General features: G+C 42.6%; 1 protein-coding gene across 1 annotated transcript in view; it reads right to left on the bottom strand.

Moving 5' to 3' along the window:
- The window catches only part of dst (dystonin), a 565996-nt gene that overhangs the window by 88742 nt on the left and 457751 nt on the right, over nucleotides 1-19503 (bottom strand). The window contains exons 74-78 of the mRNA XM_051919257.1: nucleotides 14806-15037; nucleotides 8363-8589; nucleotides 5282-5404; nucleotides 4881-4982; nucleotides 2260-2361 (exon numbers count right to left, since the gene is read on the bottom strand). Of these exons, the coding sequence (XP_051775217.1) occupies nucleotides 2260-2361; nucleotides 4881-4982; nucleotides 5282-5404; nucleotides 8363-8589; nucleotides 14806-15037 (786 nt within the window). The remainder of the gene's footprint in view (nucleotides 1-2259; nucleotides 2362-4880; nucleotides 4983-5281; nucleotides 5405-8362; nucleotides 8590-14805; nucleotides 15038-19503) is intronic.

Raw genomic sequence — 19503 nt, 5'->3', positions numbered from 1 at the left:
TCCCAGGAGGACAGTAGCCTCCATAATTCTTAAATGGAAATGGCTTACTAAAGATGGCCAACCATCCAAACTGAAACATCAGGAAGAAGTTCCTCAGTAAGACAGGTGACCAAAAACCTGATGATCACTTTGTTTGAGCTCCACAAAACCTGCGTGGAGGTGGGAGGAATTTCCAGAAGGTCAACCATCACCGCAACTCTCCATTGAGCTGGGACAGCTTAGCTATTAAGTAAATGAACGGGCCTGAGTAATTGAATGATCTCCTCTCATCTGTCAAATTTCTTATGTCCTAATCTGGGCATTGCGGCACAAGAAAGCCTTCTTGGGAGTTTACAAAAAGCCACCTAAAGGACTCTCAGATTTTGAGAAAGAAGATTATCTGGTCTGACAAAACCAAGATTGAAATGTTGGTTGCAATTCGAAGTGTCACCTCTGGGGGAGACAGGACACCGCTTAGAACCTGTGCAACACCAGCCAACAGTGAAGCTTGGTAATGGCAGCGTCATGCTGAAGAATTCTTCATTAGTTACAGGGACTCCATGACAGGGTAGATGAAATGCAGAATGGGGAAGAATACAAAGATATCCTCACTGAAAATCTGCTCCCGAGTGCTCCGAACCTCAGATTGGTCAATTCTAAGCCTCACTTGTAGAGAGAACCGGGCACCGTTCATCACCTGCACCACTTCAACATTGAAACATGGTGGTGGTAGAATCAGGGAATGGGAGACTGCTGAGGATTGAGAGAAAGCTAAATGGAGCAAAGTACAGAAATATCTTTAATGAAAACCTGCTCAGAGCATGCTGGACCTCAGACTGGGCCAAACATTCACCTTCCAACAGGACAATGACCCCGAGCACAAAGCAAACACAACACAGGAGTGGCTTAGGGACCACTCTGGGAATGTCCTTGAGTGGCTCAACCAGAGGCCAGACTTGAACCCAATCAAACATCTCTGGAGTTATCAGAAAATAGCCGCCCACCGACGGTCTCCATCCAACCTGTCGGAGCTTCAGAGGATCTGCCGAGAAGAATTGCAGAAAACACCCACATACAGGTGTGTGAAGCTTCTCACCAAAGACCCAAGAAGACGTCAGGATGAAATCACTGCTTCAACAAAGTGCTGAGTACAGGGGTGGGAATACTTGTGTTGATGTGTTATTACACTCTTTTATTTTGAATAAATTTGCAAAAGTTTCAACAATACTGTTTATGTTTTGTTATTTTGGGGTATGGAGCATTGCTAGATTTGGGAAAAATGACATTTAATTAATTTTAGCTTGAAGCTGCAACATAGAGAAATGTGACAAAAGTGAAGGGGACTGAAGACTTTCTGAACCCACTCTATCTATCATATAGTGCTTTTCATATCTATCTATCTATCTATCTATCTATCTATCTATCTATCTATCTATCTATCTATCTATCTATCTATCTATCTATCTATCTATCTATCTATCTATCTATCATATAGTGCCTTTCATATCTATCTATCTATCTATCTATCTATCATATAGTGCCTTTCATATCTATCTATCTATCATATAGTGCCTTTCATATCTATCTATCTATCTATCTATCATATAGTGCCTCTCATATCTATCTATCATATAGTGCCTTTCATATCTATCTATCTATCTATCTATCATATAGTGCCTTTCATATCTATCTATCTATCTATCTATCTATCTATCTATCTATCATATAGTGCCTTTCATATCTATCTATCATATAGTGCCTTTCATATCTATCTATCTATCATATAGTGCCTTTCATATCTATCTATCTATCTGTCTGTCTATCTATCTATCATATAGTGCCTTTCATATCTATCTATCTATCTATCATATAGTGCCTTTCATATCTATCTATTATATAGTGCCTTTCATATCTATCTATCTATCTATCTATCTATCTATCTATCTATCTATCTATCTATCTATCTATCTATCTATCTATCATATAGTGCCTTTCATATCTATCTATCTATCTATCTATCTATCTATCTATCTATCATATAGTGCCTTTCATATCTATCTATCATACAGTGCCTTTCATATCTATCTATCTGTCTGTCTATCTATCTATCAATCATATAGTGCCTTTCATATCTATCTATCTATCTGATTGCCATGTCTCATTCAGTTATACAGTAATAGCATTTGTGTCTTGTACAAACTGTGTAAGTTATCAGGTTATAAAGATTGATGTAAACTGCAATGCAACACGATAACAAATGGATGATATTAAATGACATACCTTAAGTTCCATAATTTGTTGCTTGACGGTCTCAAGATCAGTGCCAACTGGTGACATTGAGTCAATTTTCCCTTCCAAAATGTCCACCCAGTCAAACATTCCCTATAAAGCACAAAAGAAAATGAAATGTACTGGTGAGTGTTGTTCTGTATGGCTTACCAGCAGAGCTCATCCCATTGTGGCCTACAACTCTGAAGTTTTCAGCTTCTCAGTGTATTCATAAAACGTGTTTCTTAATTTACCCTGTTTAAAATTTTTTTTGCATTCCTCATACCCTACACTTCAACATTAGACTGGAAGTGTGCCCACCACTAAATGTGTCATCCACACTGGGCCCCTTCTTTTATGATCTTTGGCAAGCCAGCAAAGTCGCAGCATTTTCCAACTAGTGAGCAGTCCTTTTAAGGATAGAGAGCCACCTCAAAGAGCCATGAAAAGAGCAGAGAATCCATCCATTGTGGCACTTGTTGTAGATGCAACAATGGTGTCAGCAGTGGGATGAGAAGACCTACAGATTGACTTAGCAGAATGCTGAGTGCCTTGGAGACGTAAAATGGACCTGCTTGGCTCTTAAGATGAGTTGCTGGACGCACCTCAAAGAGCCACGTAACGGGCACAGAATCAATCCAATGGGCGCTCATTGCCGATACAATACGGGTGTCAACAGTGGGATGAGAAGACAGACAGTCTGACTTAGCAGAGTGCCCTGGAGCCCTAAAATGGACCCGCTTGGGTATTAAGATGAGTTGCTAGAGGCACCTCAAAGGGCAGAGAACCCATCCATCAGGGCACTCAGCTCCGACACTACAACAGAGTCATGTTTTTAGGGTATGAAATCACACGTAAGGATCTGGCAATGAACAAATCAAAAGTAGAAGCCATAATCAATTGGAAAATTCCAGACAACGTAAAATAAGAACTGCGCATCTGTCATTTTTGCAAATTATTAGGGGTGATTTATAAAACAGCTTTAGTTCTGCGGCTTCATCTGTTGACTCGGCTGTAGCCAAAGCTTTGCCCCAAGTGCCACTTTTACTTCTCTTGGTAAGTCATCATCTGGCAAACACAAGAAAATATGGATAATCGGAGCTTGGCAGCAAATCAGGACTTGACTTGACTGAAGGAATACGTGACAAGTTAAAGGCTAGCAATCAAACCGCAAAACAGGCCAAGGAACGCATCAAACCGGGGAAGTCCAGGCTTTCAAAATGAGACCAACTTAACCTGTCTGAAAGCTGCTACACTCTTGTAAGATGAAGCATTTTGGAAGCTCCTGTTCCTTCCTCGAAAATGTACTGATGGCCAAAACATCTGCAAAATGGCCGCAATCCAGGTCAGCAAATGTCCATGCACATATCAATCAACTCATTATCTACCAGATGTCTCTACACACAATACAACCCCCTGAGATGACCTCACGCTATGGGCCATTTTGCGCTGTAATCTGTAATCTACTTGGACTTTTCAAAAGGCCTTTGATGTTTCTGCACAACAACAAAGATTAATTCTGAAGGTGGAAGCCACTGGCATCAGACGAAACAAAACAAAGTCGAAAATGAAGACGGTTAATAGGCCCAAGACAACAACAAAAAAAAAAAAAACAGTCAAGAAAAGCACGGACCGCAGAAGGCATCGCCTCCTTAAAAAAAAACTTGAATAAACGTCGACCAACGAGAAACCGTAAAGGTTACGATTTACTTTACTCGCTCCAACAATCCTTCTCCAGTCATTCCTTCTGCCACCCTCTGAATAAGAAAGACAGAGCGTGCGCTATTAAAAAAAAAAATAGCACCTCATTTTGTTTCATTATTGCTCAAGTCCGTTTACATTCTCCTCCATTTCCTCAGCATTTCTCTTATTGTGTGCGCACACGACATGCCACATAACGCTTAGAACCTGAGTGCTGACTGATATTGCGACCTCAGGAACATGATACAGGCGGACGGAGGAGTTTTTTTTTTCTTCAAAATACTCAGCTTTGCTTTGACAAAAATGTGGTGTCATCAGTTGTGGGCGGAGCTAATCTTTAATTCCATTTATGTTTGACGGTCGTTTAATATTTAAATAAAGATCTCTAGTGAGAAACAACAAACTACACATTTATTTCCTTTGACATGTAGAAGTTGGTGTGCCAATCTTTGTGTGACAATTAAAATGAACTTACACTGTACTGCCAAAAGTATTGGGACCCCCACCCTTGCCTCCAAATCATTGAATTCAGGTGTTCAGGTCACTTCCATGGCCACAGGTGTATAACATCGAGCACCTGAGCATGCAGACAGCCTCTACAAACATTTGTGAAAGAATGGGTCGCTCTCAGGAGCTCAGTGAGTTCAAGTCTGGTATCCTGATAGGATGCCACCTGTGCAATAAGTCTGGGTCCTGGTCCTGGGTCCTTGAAAATTCCACTGTCTTGCTCAGAGTTGGCTGATCCTTTCCCTCTCAACATTTCTGCTCACCTCATTTTGTGGCGTCTCTAAACATCACACAACGTGGTTCAGTGTGAATTATCTGAGACGCTACCATGACATGCCGGAAACAGGCCAGAAACACGTCAGGCTTGAGTAAAACGACAAAGGACAAACCCTGTAGATATCGAGCGATCGGCCCTGATCGAGTACCTGCAATCCATCTTGGAACTGCACGGCCGACTGCATGGCCTCCTCCAGCCTTTCCATCCGTTCTTTCCAGTTCTTGTTCAGATTATCAAAGGCTGTATTGAGCTGCGGAAGGTGAACACAGCATGATAAGTTCAGGCATAAATGCAAATGAAAAGTCTAAATAATCATCTAAATAATAATAATAATGTGCTGCAATCTCACTGTTGAAACAAGAACTTCAAAAGAAGAAACCTTACAGCACAAGTCTTTAACAGTGCAGACGACACACTTTAACATTCACAAATGTGGCGTACAGATGACACACATAAATAAAAAAAAAGAAAGAAAACACATCCAAAATTACATCATGCTGATGATAAATGCAGTATTCCATTAGCAACAGAAATATTTTAATGTCCAACCTCATCAATGCTCTTCTTAATTACAGGCTTGTCTGGTTCTCCACAAGCTGACATCAATTCATCTCCCAGGTTCTGAATGGCATCAAGTTCTTCTTGAAGTCCTTCGATTTCTTCCCCAAAGCTCTGAAAAAAATAACATTAACACAATTGTGAAAGTGCAGTTCTGATGGAACACGTCAATTAGTCTTTAGAATAAAAGGACCAACGACAGTGGACATCTGCGTTCTATCCACCCATTCATCAAGTTCCCAAACCCATGTAATACAATTTGAAGACTTTTTCAGTTGCATTGGCATATAACATGTGAAGCCCCAATTGGGGAAGCCAAAGTCTGTCTGTCTGACTGCAAAAAAAACAACTGGGCCCCCACCGTGGATCAATTCTGTTGAGATGTGGCATGGTTATCCTTCAAAGAAATTTGTCAAAAACGCTCAATTTTTGTTCCGATATCACAAACAGAACACGCTGTACAAAGTCTTAAAATTTCAAAATTTCCCGCTGAACAGCTTTGGCAAACTTGAGGTCTCGTCAACCTTAAAATAGAGAAACGATTGGTGCAACTTCAACTAATGATTTGTTTCCGCTTTTACTCGGCCTGACGGCCACTTGGATGCCCAACGCAAGCCAGTCTGACGCTGGGCAGAGCGTGTGCTCACACATAGCTCCTTCACTCCTAGGAATACACGAAAAATTGTGGCAAGCCCCTGATCTTCTTGCTTTTCGTGTTCCAGTCGTATTCTTGTTATACAATAAATCAGTTCCTTTCCAATTTGAATTAATTACTGTGTTTTAACTAATATTAATAACTACATGGCGAACTGATCCCATGCTTTCATGGGGTAATACTGATGCTGACTTCATGATAGTTGGTCATTTTGCATTAATAGATATTTTTCAATTGTTATTTACTGGATTTTACTCTATTGGGCACACTTTCAAAAAGAGATAGATAGATAGATAGATAGATAGATAGATAGATAGATAGATAGATAGATAGATAGATAGATAGATAGATAGATAGATAGATAGATAGATACTATATAACAGATAAAGTGAAAGGCACTATATAATAGATAGATAGATAGATAGATAGATAGATAGATAGATAGATAGATAGATAGATAGATAGATAGATAGATAGATAGATAGATAGATAGATAGATAGATAGATAGATAGATAGTGTGAAGGACAGCTGGGTCCCAATGCCGGCAGGGACGCCCCTACTGCATCTGTTCCAGGGGAGCTACCATGGACTGCTCAATACCTCCCCCGGGACGCTTGGTGGCAACCTCCCTGGCAGACGATGATTCCCCAACCGGGCACATGGCTCCATGGGAGACAGAGTCCTCCACAGCCTGGTTGGGGGCTTGGATGGCCGCCAGGGGGAGCTGCATGGACTTTGCAGCCTGGCTGGTCAATTCCTCAGCCCCACCCGGAAATGCAATTAGGCCCAGGTGATCAAGCACCTGGACTACTTCCGGGTGGGGTATAAAAAAGGCCAGCCACCACCACTCGGGAGAGCCAGAGTCGGGAGGAGGAGGACTAAGCCTGAGGAGGAGTGGTGGTAAAGAAAGAAGAGAGAATTGTATTGTGATATTGTGAGTGTTCTGGGACTGTGTTGGGCCTGTGGGACACGGGGAAGGCGTGCCCCACGGCTGAAGAAAAATAAAGGAGTGTGCTTTATTTAAGTACGTGCCTCTGTCTGAGTCTGTGCCGGGTCGGGCGCTATATAGCGCCGTTCTCAACAGATAGATAGATAGATAGATAGATAGATAGATAGATAGATAGATAGATAGATAGATAGATAGATAGATAGATAGATAGATAGATAGAAATACAAGAGCTCTGAAAGGATGTTGAATTTTAAAGTGTTTAAAATATGAGTTCACGGGTTTGAAGCAATAAACAACGCTGTGCTTGAATCTTACTATACAAGTTCATTAATTCATACCTGAGGCCCCCCACTTTACCTTTAGCATAATTTTTTTTTTGTCAAAGACTCTACTCCTGGTAGACCCTTTTTAGGAAATCCTATTAAAATCCTCCCTGTCTTTACATCCAGACACATTTTGGCATTTAGAGTGGCCTGGAATTTTAAAAGCCCCTGGCTTATTTATGGGTGGTTTATATTCTGGTGTAATTCTGCACTATGTGTAATAATGACCTCACTATATCAGCTGCTTCCCCTGCTTATTTTCTTCTTTTTCTATCAGTTTGATCTATGATAAGTTAAAAAAAACAGTGAGGCTTATTAGTTCTTATTGTCACATGTACAGTGAAATTCTTATTTGCGTGACCAATCAATCAGCAGCATGTCGTCAACCTGTAGTGCCATGACTGTTGAGTACCACCACCTCACTTTCAAATTTCAAAAGTCTCAGGATATATTTATATTATATACATGCTTATAAAATGCCTCATAAGTTTTATTCATCCCATTAGCACTTTACACAAAAGGTCTTACTAAACACTTGATTACTATCTATCTATCTATCTATCTATCTATCTATCTATCTATCTATCTATCTATCTATCTATCTATCTATCTATCTTATAGTGCCTTTCACATCTATCTATCTATCTATTATATAGTGCCATTCATATCTATCTATCTATCTATCTATCTATCTATCTTATAGTGCCTTTCACATCTATCTATCTATCTATTATATAGTGCCATTCATATCTATCTATCTATCTATCTATCTATCTATCTATCTATCTATCTATCCTATATAGTGCCTTTCATATCTATCTACTTTTTTGTATTGTATAAATGTTAGGAAGTTTTTCTACAGGCAAGGTACTACAGACCCATGACATACACTACCAAGTAACATGGTGGCAAGTAGGACTTTGGGGACCTTCAGATCTCAACCTGGTGTTATTTTGGACAATGTTGGTGGGCTGGATGGATGAGCAGGTTGGACTGAATGACCTGTGAATGTATCACTCATATGACCACACAGCAGACGGACACTACTTTTTATCAACACCCTCTTGGGAAGCCAACACTTTGACATGTGTTTTGTTACAAGGGTCTGTCTCCCTTTTTCATGTTACTCGTTTCATCCACTGACCTCTGCTGTCTCTTGCTGCTGCTTTACGACCGAGGGGTCAACTCCTGGTTCTTCAAGCTCTCGAAGAAGGTCCTGCGTGTCTTTGATGGTGGCAATGAGTCCACTGTGGTCACACCAGAACTTCTCTGCAAGGTCCATTACATCGAGGAGCTTTGTTTCTCTTTCTTCGAGCAGGGCGTGAATATCCTCCCAGATAAATACCATGAGGTCTAACTTTTCCTGAACAGCTTAAAAAAAAAAAAAAAAGCCATATTTAAAATTCACTTTGTAAAGGGATGCAAGTAGAGACAAAAGAGACCCTCCAGACGGCCAGATAAAGTGAACAATCCCACTGCCGAACAGAGGGGGGGCGCTTTCATTAATTGTGTCTCCAATTTCCAAAACCTGTCACCAGGAGATGATGCCTAGCCCCGCCCCCTCGGGGTGCTACAAGCACCGCCCCTTACAGGGACAGAGCAACATAAGTGGGGCGCCTAATTATGGAGGTCATGTCTTGAGCTGCCTAGAGCTCGTGTCCAAAGCCTACTCAAGATCTAAAGAACATACTGAGTCAGCTGACAGCTTCTAAGTCCAGAGGAATTGATTTCTGGTTTACACTTTTTATTTTCTGTGTTATTACAATACAATACAATTTATTTTTGTATAGCATCCCAAAATCACACAGGAAGTGCTGCAATGGGCTTTAACAGGCCCTGCCTCTTGACAGCCCCCCAGCCTTGACTCTCTAAGAGACAAGAAAAAACTCCCATAAAACCCCTTGTAGGGAAAAAATGGAAGAAACCTCAGAAAAGGCAGTTCAAAGAGAGACCCCCTCTCCAGGTAGGTTGGGCGTGCAGTGGGTGTCAGAAAGAAGGGGGTCAATACAGTATAATACAGTACACAGAACAGAACAAATCCTCAATACAGTATTAAAATAAAAATTTTAGAAGTACGGAGTAGAATTTAACAGTAGATGATATCCCATGATATGATTTGGATTTGTTTAGAGTCCTGGATACCTCATTTATCAAGCTACCTCCCCCATTTGGCCATTCCACAGCTGAAATAGTGCCAATCCGATGAAAGGACCCCTCTTTCTCACAATTCCTGCGACCCTCCATCAGGGATGACTTTACCTTAGGCAGGCAAAACAACTTGGCAGGTGGGCCGCAGCACCAAGTGCCACATTTGAGTACAGAGAAGAGAAACAGAATAGGTGAGGGTTAGTATGAAATTCTAACTATCATGTTACTTATGTTTTAGTGCTAATGACTAACAACAGAGATGAAGTCTGTACAGTTAATCAGCAGCTCTAGTCAGGGTGTGCTAAACTGAAGTGGTGAGTCTTGAAAGTTGAGACCGAAGGGGCATCTCTTATAGTAGCAGGCAGAACACTCCACAGTTTAGGGGCCCTGTAACTAAAAGCTCGACCTCCCTTTGTTATTTTATTAATTTTTGGAATCACAAGCAGACCGGCATCTTGAGATCTTAATGTGCGCTCAGGTTTGTAAGTCATGATAAGTTCAGACAAGTAAGCCGGACCTCAGCCATTTAATGCTTTATGTGTTAAAAGGAGGATTTTGAAATCTGCCCTAAACTTAACCGGGAGCCAGTGTAAGGATTTAAGAACTGGAGTGATGTGTTCGTATTTTCTTGTTCTTGTAATAATTCTTGCAGCAGCATTTTGGATTAACTGGAGGCTGTATAAAGAACAGTTTGAACATCCAGTGAACACCGCATTGCAGTAGTCAATCCTACTAGAAATAAATACAGGAATTAATTTCTCAGAATCCTGTATACGGTATTTAGAAAGCGCCTTAATTTCCCAACATTTTTAAGATGGAAGAAACATGATTTGGACAACTTTGTAATTTGCGCTTTAAATGACACGCTAGAGTCAAAGATCACTCCTAGATTGTGGGCTGATTCAGTACAATTAATGGGGATTCCAACTGAGTTCAATGATGACAGAATATTGTTGCAATCAGCGTCATTCCCTCCAACAATTAACTTCTCTGTTTTATCGGTGTTTAAAGACAAATAGTTCTCATTCATGCACTCCTTTAATTTACTAACACAACTAATTAAAGACAACATCGGAGAAACTTCATTTGATTTAAATGAAAGGTATAACTGGGTGTCATCTGCATACGAGTGAAAATTAACATGATGTTTCCTAATGAGAGATCCCAGTGGAAGCATGTACAGTGAAAACAGTAAAGGTCCCAGTACTGAGCCCTGCGGGACACCATATTGAACTTCTGTGTATAATGATGGAGTCCTGTCAGCACATTGCTGTACAAATTGGAATCGATTTGATAAATAAGAACTAAACCAAGCGAGCACGGTGCCTGTAAGCCCAACATCATTTTCTAAGTCTAACAACATAATTACAGTGGAGTTTCCTTCATCAGAGGATATCAGAATGTCGTTTACAACCCGCGTTAGTGCCGTTTCTGTACTATGACCAGTGCGGAAACCAGACTGGAATTTCTCAAATAAATTGTAATGCGTAACGTGTGACTGAAGCTGATTGGTGACTACCTTTTCTAGTATTTTTATTAAACCCCCAAATTTTCCAAAGTCTAAACATTCTTCACATCACATTATCTGTTGTCACAGGCACAGCAGTGTAGGAGACATCTACTGGGCTCTGGTCAGGTACGCAATACCACCCTGGGATAAGAAGGTGAGCTCTCACTAAAGCAACATCTTAATTAATCAATCCACAATTCAGAAGGACAGCGACTGTAAAATGAGGGATGGCATTTCTGGGCCTTCATCATCAATCTATCTGTTATATGGTGCCTTTCTGCTTTATCAATCTATTTGAGGAAAAATTAAATTTAATTAATTTTAGCACAAGGCTGCAACAGAGAGAAATGCATAAGTATAACATTTTTGAAAAAGTGCCCAATAGAGTAGAATCCAGTAACAACTGAAAAATATCTATCTTATAGTGTCTTTAATCTGTTTATCTATTATATAGTGCCTTTCATCCCTCTATCTATCTATCTATCTATCTATCTATCTATCTATCTATCTATCTGTCTATCTATCTATCTATCTATCATCTAATCCTGCCAAATACGCTATCTATCTATCTATCTATCTATTATATAGTCTTTCATATCTATCTATCATATAGTGACTTTCTTATCTATCTATCTATCATCTAATCCTGTCAACTATGCTATCTATCTATCATCTAATCCTGCCAACTACGCTATCTATCTATCATCTAATCCTGCCAACTACGCTATCTATCTATCTATCTATCTATCTATCATCTAATCCTGCCAACTACGCTATCTATCTATCATCGCCTTACCTCTCTGTTTATTATACAGTATAGTGTCTTCCATCAGTTATCACAGCCACGCTGACCTCTTTTCCAGCACCTTCCCTTTTGAATTCAGATGCTTACTTACAAAGCTGTAAATTCCAAAGCCGAAGCACCCCGGGGTCAATGACACACCCAGGAGTGAGTTGTTTTGTTTGTTGGTTTCTTTTAATGAAAAATGTGCAAAATGGGTTTTAGCCTCAACTTTATAAAACTGTTTAAAATGAAGGTCGGCTCTTTGAGTTATCACCTCTTTCATCTTTAATTTTGTTATATTCATTTTTGAATATTTTTATGTTGTGTAAATGATGCATCGATTGATTGATTTGTTAATTGATTTTCTTATTAATCAGTTTTCTTTTATTCTTTTCTATCTTTTTTTAAATCCAGACCTGTCACTTGTCTGCACATCCTTGGTGGTGTCTCTGAGTCCCAAAGCCTCTCATCGTCCTCCTCGTCCTCATTGCTGCTTCAGCCCCAGCAGTGTGTTATGTGACCAGAACCACAACAGATGCCATTTCCTGACTTCACGCTGGCCTTGACTGTTTTATTTATTTGTGGCTCAGTTTTCTTGGCTACTCTTAGTAATAATCGTTTTACGCAGTGTGAACAAATTCCAAGGCATGGAGAAGCATTAGCAGGAATTTGCCAGGGGTCAACAAGGCAGAAATTCCTTCTTTGGGTGTTTGATCAATGGAACTGAACATCAAGCTGGCTGCTTTTAAACAACGGAGGAAATAAAATTCAAATCCTGCTGGCGACATCAAAGTCGGCATCTGCTGATCAATACATTTGTTTCTAATCAGGCGTAAAGTCCCTGATGCATTTAATTGCTTCCCTGCTGTAGGGCATCCTGCCTCCACCACTTACAAGAAAAGCGAAATGATTTACAGAGTCTGTGAAACGTCTCATTTTCTATAAATACAAATTACAGATTTTTTTTCTCTTTTGTTGTTTTGTTTTGTAGCACACTGAGGTTTTCAATTCCCATCAGCTTCTTCATCACACCTGCAGTTTGCTGCAAAACAAGAGGGTGACAGCCAGTGGTATGTGACATGGCGTTATGGTGTCCTGGCTGGGATGGTTTAAGGTTCCTTACCCCGTTTAACAGAAGGTCCAGGGAAGACTAATCACATGGACTGTGTGCAGAGGGTACAGACCTATAAATACCTGGGAGTGCAGCTGGATGATAAACTGGACTGGACTGCCAATACTGATGCCCTGTGCAAGAGAGGACAGAGCCGACTATACTTCCTTAGTCCTTCAACATCTGCAACAAGATGCTGCAGATGTTCTATCAGACAGTTGTGGTGAGCACCCTCTTCTACACGGTGGTGTGCTGGGGAGGCAGCATTAAGAAGAAAGACGCCTCACGCCTAGACAAACTGGTGAGGAAGGCAGGCTCTATTGTAGGCACGGTGCTGGACGGTTTGACATCTGTGGCAGAGTGACGGGTGCTGAGCAGACTCCTGTCTGTCATGGAGAATCCACTGCATCCACTGAACAGGATCATCTCCAGACAGAGGAGCAGCTTCAGCGACAGACTGCTGTCACCGTCCTGCTCCACTGACAGACTAAGGAGATCAAACCTCCAACACAGTATGCGACTCTTCAATTCCACCCGGGGGGATAAACGTTAAATTATACAAAGTTATTGTCTGTTATACCTGCATTGTTATCACTCTCTAATTTAATATTGGTTTTTATCAGTATGCCGCTGCTGGAGTATGTAATATTTCCCCTTGGGATTAATAAAGTATCTATCTATCTATATTTGCTCCTTTAATACAATACGGGGCAGTGTTTATGGGCTATAGGGCCTACATGGGTACCCAGGGGGCATGCTGGGAATTGTAGTCCGTCAGATGGCCCTGCTGTGTTCCGTGGGTGCCACCAGGGGGAGCTGCAGGGAGAGATCATCCCCAACTTTAAGGAACGTCCTCCTGACCCAGATGTGCTTCCATCCTGTAGTGCGGTAACAACGGAGATACTCCGTTAAAGGAGATACTCTGCCAGACGCAGAGTCAATAGAGTCCAGCTGCAGTCAGGACGGGTTTAGACCTCGGACAGATTCAGTGACCCGAGACATTCTGTGGCCCGTAAGGTGACGTTCCTGTCAGCTGCATCTCTTTTGACTCCACCACACTTTCCATGCTCCCGCTCCCATGTTTGCAGTACACGTCTGTTCCAAATGTACTATTATAGTAATGGTGGCAAACCGAACGTGTGTGCAAATAAAAAAAAAAGCTTCACCAGGCTAAACGGTCGTGCTAATGTAATAAACGTCTCTTCGTACTTGATGTGACGTCGTGAGCCATCATCCCCAAACAGGAACGCAAAGCCATTCGGCTAACAGAGAAGGTCTTAGCTGGGTGACTCAAACGACTACTTTAGGCCTCTTTGTGCTTCTGAAAGGCGAGTGCGTCATTCTTCTGGCGCATAAACTTTGCCACAATTAATATATCGTTAATTTAAATATTACAATTTTGTACACCAGTACTAATGATATGACACAGAGAGGCCCACAAAGGCAGTAAAATTAATTTGTCCTCAAATGAACCCGAGTTCACCTGACGTTTTCCATGCGGCGTCAATCTCTTTCCCTCTTGCCTTTTCCTTTGATGGCATCCACTTCTCTCTTGGCTCTGCACTTCTCCTCTTCTTTTTCCCGTCACCCATATACATACCATTGACTCCTCCCCCTACATTATATTGGCTCCTCCCACTACAGTCTGTTGGGCCCTCCAAGTCAGGTGCTCCCCTCCCCCTGTACAATTGGCCGGCCTTACAAATTAAGCCATTCCACTAATAACAGGAATGGGAAAAGGTACAAACTCACAGAGACGCACACATATTCCAGATGACCGTTACAGTGGAATGTGGAAAAAAATCCTAACTTCATGTACATTCCGATGAAAACACTTTTGCCTTTTATGTGAAAAGAAAAGAAAGAAAACAAAAGTGAGGACATTTTGAATGTGCAGCTTTGCCAGTATTTTTTCTGTTCTGTTGAGAATGAGAGCCAGGTGAAGAACAACGTGCTGCGATTTCTCAATTAAGCAGCCGTGTGAGCCGTAGACGCTCTACCGGCAGCCATGAGCTGAAGGCGGAAGTACCGTACCTTTGGCTGATACGTCTTTGTCCGCTCCCTCCGAGCGGGCGATCATCTCCTGGCCTCGCTGCTTCAGGGTCTCAAAGACGGGCTGGAGCTTCTCGAGGTCCACCAGAACGTTCTTGTTTTCATTGATCTGCTCCTTGATTTTCTCCACTTCAACGGAGATGGAAGGCGGAGTTCTGAGACGCTCGACAATCCTCTTCAAAGTTTCCAGCATTGGGTCGATTTTGTCGTGGAACTGCGGAACGAAATTAAGAAAGAAGAGTGAGAAAAACTAAAACAATGTGAAGACAGCCATTTGTTACATCTCTCGCAATATTAACATTTTTCATTCATATTAAGGGTCGGCCCACCATATCTGCGGATATAGCCTTCCAGGACCCTGTGATGGTACGAGTCGGCTCCATGGGCCTTCTACTTGTATATATTGTCACACACACGTGCAAATGGGAAGCAGCTAAAAGGACCAAATGACGGTAATTCCATGGCAGGCCAGGGTGTGCTAACCTTTTCTCCGTTATCCCTGCAGACCAAACACAGGAAATTCTGCCTGATTCCAGCCACAAAGACACCACTTCCGGGGTCCGACTACAATGATGTCACTTCTGGGTCTGGCCACCCTGACATAACTTCTAGTTCCAGCCACGATGACATCACTTCCAGTTCCTATCACCCTGAGTTCACTTCCGGTTCCCTTCCTTAAAACCCAGACCACTTCCTATGTTTCCTCAGTTCAATGGTGGACTCGAATCTGTACACATCAGTGCAACAAGTTTTGCGTTGTGCAGCCAGGGCTCAAGTATACGGGTGGCTGCCCCAAACCTATTTATTTCACAATATATATTGTCACACACGTGCTCTTAGCAGGGCAGTCGAAAGGCTTAAATGAGCGAGAAAGAACAAAAGACAGAGGATCTCATCACAGTTTTAATGCCTTCCTCTACTCCCAACAGAAAACCAGAAGACTAACAAATAACATTCCATCCTCCGAACTCACACAATAACACCACTTCCTGATTCCCTGAAGACTCCGCCTCTGGTCCCTGCTTGATGACTTCACCACCGGCCCCAGGACGACGACCTCACTTCCGCCTCCACCCATCAACATCACTTCCTCCCAGACTAAATTCCATTTCCTGTTTGTCAAGATGAAAGAACCGTGAACGTTACTCTCTCTGTCAAATGCCTGTAATTACAAAGTTTGACCGTGGTATCAGTCTAGCAAGACGACCACCGAGATTATACGGGGAATTCCCTCAACCCTTGACCTGTTTTCTCCTATTGTTTGGACCATTACAAGTTTTTGAACTTTAAAGTGTTTTATGGTTTGCGGCTCAATGGCGCCCCCTTGTGCTTACATTGTACTTCCCTTTATTTCAAGATCAGTGGTTTATGAATAAAACTAGTGGCGTTTGGTCTTGGGGACAAAAAAACAACCCGAAGACTCCCTAGCGGTTTTACTATAATGGTGAACTTGCACAGGCGTCAGGTAAGTGGGCCGGGAAAAGGTCGTATGTTGCCCGAGGTGGACGTGTAGTCGAGTGCAGCTGTGGCACAAATTGAGCAGGACAGGCTGGAAGCTTGTGAACGTACACAGTGCATGCACCACACAGCTGAGTGTGTATGCTTGCGTTGAATGAGAAGTGAGGTGCGTACGAGTGCTGAAAAAATGTAAAAGTGCATGCATGTGTCATCTCACCAAGTGCAAGTCACACTTGGATAAGCTTCTACATCTTCACACCAACTCCCGTGGCTGTGGTTGAGTGTGAGCAGAGCAGCCTGCTCCATACACACACACAGGTCTTTCATGGTGAGAAGTAAGGTGCATGCAAGAGCCAAAAAAAAATGTAAAAGTGCGTGCATGCGCCATCTAGTGGCTGTGGTCGAGTGTGAGCAGAACGGACTGCTCTACACACACACACACACACGTCTTTTGTTTAAATATGTTTAACTCTTTGAGGGCTGAATATCTTTTGCAGGCAACTCCGTTTTCTGAAAAGCACACAAAGCAAAGGTTTCACATGTAAATCAACGTAAAACGTTTGTTGCTGTGACTTCTGTCGACGCCTGTTCAGTGTCCCTGGTGGCTGTGTAGGGGCAGCTCGATGGCCAGTAGGAATGCGTGGCGAGCTGGCTGCCTGTCCTGTCTTTGCGTGGCGGTGCGGCCCAATCTGGTTTGTACCTCTTGTCATTGTAAGTGGCGGTCTTCCCGGGAGAACGTTGCATCAGCTACGTAAGCCGATACCTCACTTTTGTTTTCAGGTCACTTGCATCAAAATCAGAGTCCAACAAGTCAGAGTCCGATTCGGCGATAATAAGCAAAATGTCGTCAACGGAGTATTTCGCTTTCTGTATTTGCTTCGGTCTCTCGCCAGATGTCGATGCCATTTTAGAGGTTGTTTGCTCTTCGCTACGCACGCATGTGCAGGTAATCGAGGTGAAACCAATGAGGTTAACTTTCCTTCTAGCAAAGAGAGTCAAACTAAAACATAGCGGGCCGTTTACGGCTGATTACTGTCTTCTACCCCTGAATTTTGACAAAAGTCGACATCCGACCTAAAAGAGTTAATGTGATTTTTTAATCCTTTCTGTTGGCCTCTGTTCAGGAGGTGACAAGTGACAAATTTCTATTAGAAAGGAGATTATTTAGACTTCAAACATTGAAAATGAAGCTCATGTTTTAATTTTTCAAACATTTCCAGGCCTTTAATGACCTCTTGGGCACGGCCATCAACAGCGTGTCTGCCTGCGGAGAGAGTGTCGACTTCGTCGAGAGGTTTACTTACCTTGGCAGTGACATTCATGTGACTCTTCATATGAAGTCAGTAGACGGATTGGGAGAGCACGGGGGGTCATGAGGTCACTGGAAAGGGGTGTGTGGCGCTCATGATATCTCCCTGCTTGTGAGACATGGCCGCTATCCAGTGACCTGACATGAAGACTGGACTCCTTCAGTACGGTGTCTCTTCGGAGAATCCTTGGGTCCCACTGGTTTGACTTTGTGTTGTTCACGGAGTCCCAAATGAGGCACATGACATGCATTGTGAGGGAGCGTCAGTTACAGCACTATAATTTCCCCGAGGGTGAGCCGGCTCTCAGGACCCTCATTGTTGCGGACTCGAGTGGCTGGACCTGGCCAAGGGGTCTCCCACGTAACACCTGGTTGCAGTTGATAGATGGTAATTTCCGGGGGGTTGTGGGGTCCAGCAACTGTGGGGCATCTGTTGATGAAGAGAGATTCACTGATCTTGACTTTGATGTTCTCAGAGTCAATGGAAGCTCTGATGGGGGCTCTCGAGAGACTGAGTGGGGAGTCTGAGTGTCTGGGCTTGTGAGGGTCCTGATAAAAACCAACATCCAGGCCTTTAATGACCTCTTGGGCACGGCCATCAGCAGTGTGTCTGTCTGCGGAGAGAGTATCAACCTCGTCGAGAGGTTTACTTACCTCAGCAGTGACATTCATGCGACTCTTCATATGAAGTCAGTAGACAGATTGAGAGAGCATGGGGGGTCATGAGGTCACTGGAAAGGGGTGTGTGGCACTCCCGATATCTTAACAAAAGGATGAAGGTCCGGGTCTTTAGAGTCCTGGTGGTCCCGGTTTGTGAGACATGGTCGCTATCCAGTGACCCGATATGAAGACTGGACTCCTTCATGTGTGTCTCTTCAGAGGGTCCTTGGGCACCACTGGTTTGACTTTGTGTTGCTCACGGAGTCCCGAATGAGGCACGTTAACCGCATTATGAGGAAGTGTCAGTTATGGCTTGCAGGACCCTCATTGTTGAGAACCCAAATGGCTGGACCTGGCCAAGTGGACACCCATGTACCACCTGGCTGTGGCAGATAGACGATCATTTCCAGAAGGTGGGACTGAACCTGGGGGGGTTGCCAACTGGAATCCCGAGTTGTTTCATCATGTGGTGGGTGCATTGATGCGCTGTACCCCAGCGTGTCCTGTATTCCTGTTTATTATGTACTTCTACCTCATAAAGTAAATCATTACATCTCCTACAAACACCCTGAATTAGGGCGGCTTAGGCTAATTCAGACTTTTGGACCCCTTTCAAGCTTTAACGTCTCCCTCCTGGTCCTCCCTTTACAATCTGCCATGCCAGAGCACATATCAAAGACCCCTTTAACAGCTGGCACATCCTGCTGACGCTACCTAACGTGACTCACCTTTGCAGCTGCATTGGTGACTGTGGATTAGTTACTTGAAGGTTAAACTCCTTTTTTCATGGGTGCACCGACTGAAAGGGTAGTCATTAAAAACCTTTATGAGCAATGATCCAAAAAAGGGGTCAATACTGGAAGTCGGAAAGATTTTCCAAAAAGCCAAATCGCTGACTAAAAATCAAAGCCAAAAGTTCAGAGCTTTTTCCTATTGCCAGGAGTCACAAAAAAAAAAAAATATGAAGAATCGTAAAAAATATTTAAATTAATCTCGGATATGCCAGGAATGCATGAAGTGACCTTTATATGGGGGCTCCCTGTTCAGCGGATGGTTCGTGCCTTGGTTGCTAGGAAACCCTCCAGAATTCCCCCACGACCCTGTTCAAGAATAAATATTTTAGAAAATGAATGACTAGCTGATTTTTATATGGTTGCCCCAGTGACATCACCAGTTGATCACTCCTGGTGCATCATGGGAAAATTTGCCACAGTAACGAAAACACAACTATCCCATAAAGAGAGCGAAAACGG

This window comes from Erpetoichthys calabaricus, chromosome 15 (genome assembly GCF_900747795.2).
Source record: "Erpetoichthys calabaricus chromosome 15, fErpCal1.3, whole genome shotgun sequence".
In the NCBI taxonomy this organism is placed as follows: Eukaryota; Metazoa; Chordata; class Cladistia; order Polypteriformes; family Polypteridae; genus Erpetoichthys; species Erpetoichthys calabaricus.
Note: the sequence above shows the minus strand (reverse complement) of the source record. Positions and strands in the feature narration are given on the sequence as shown.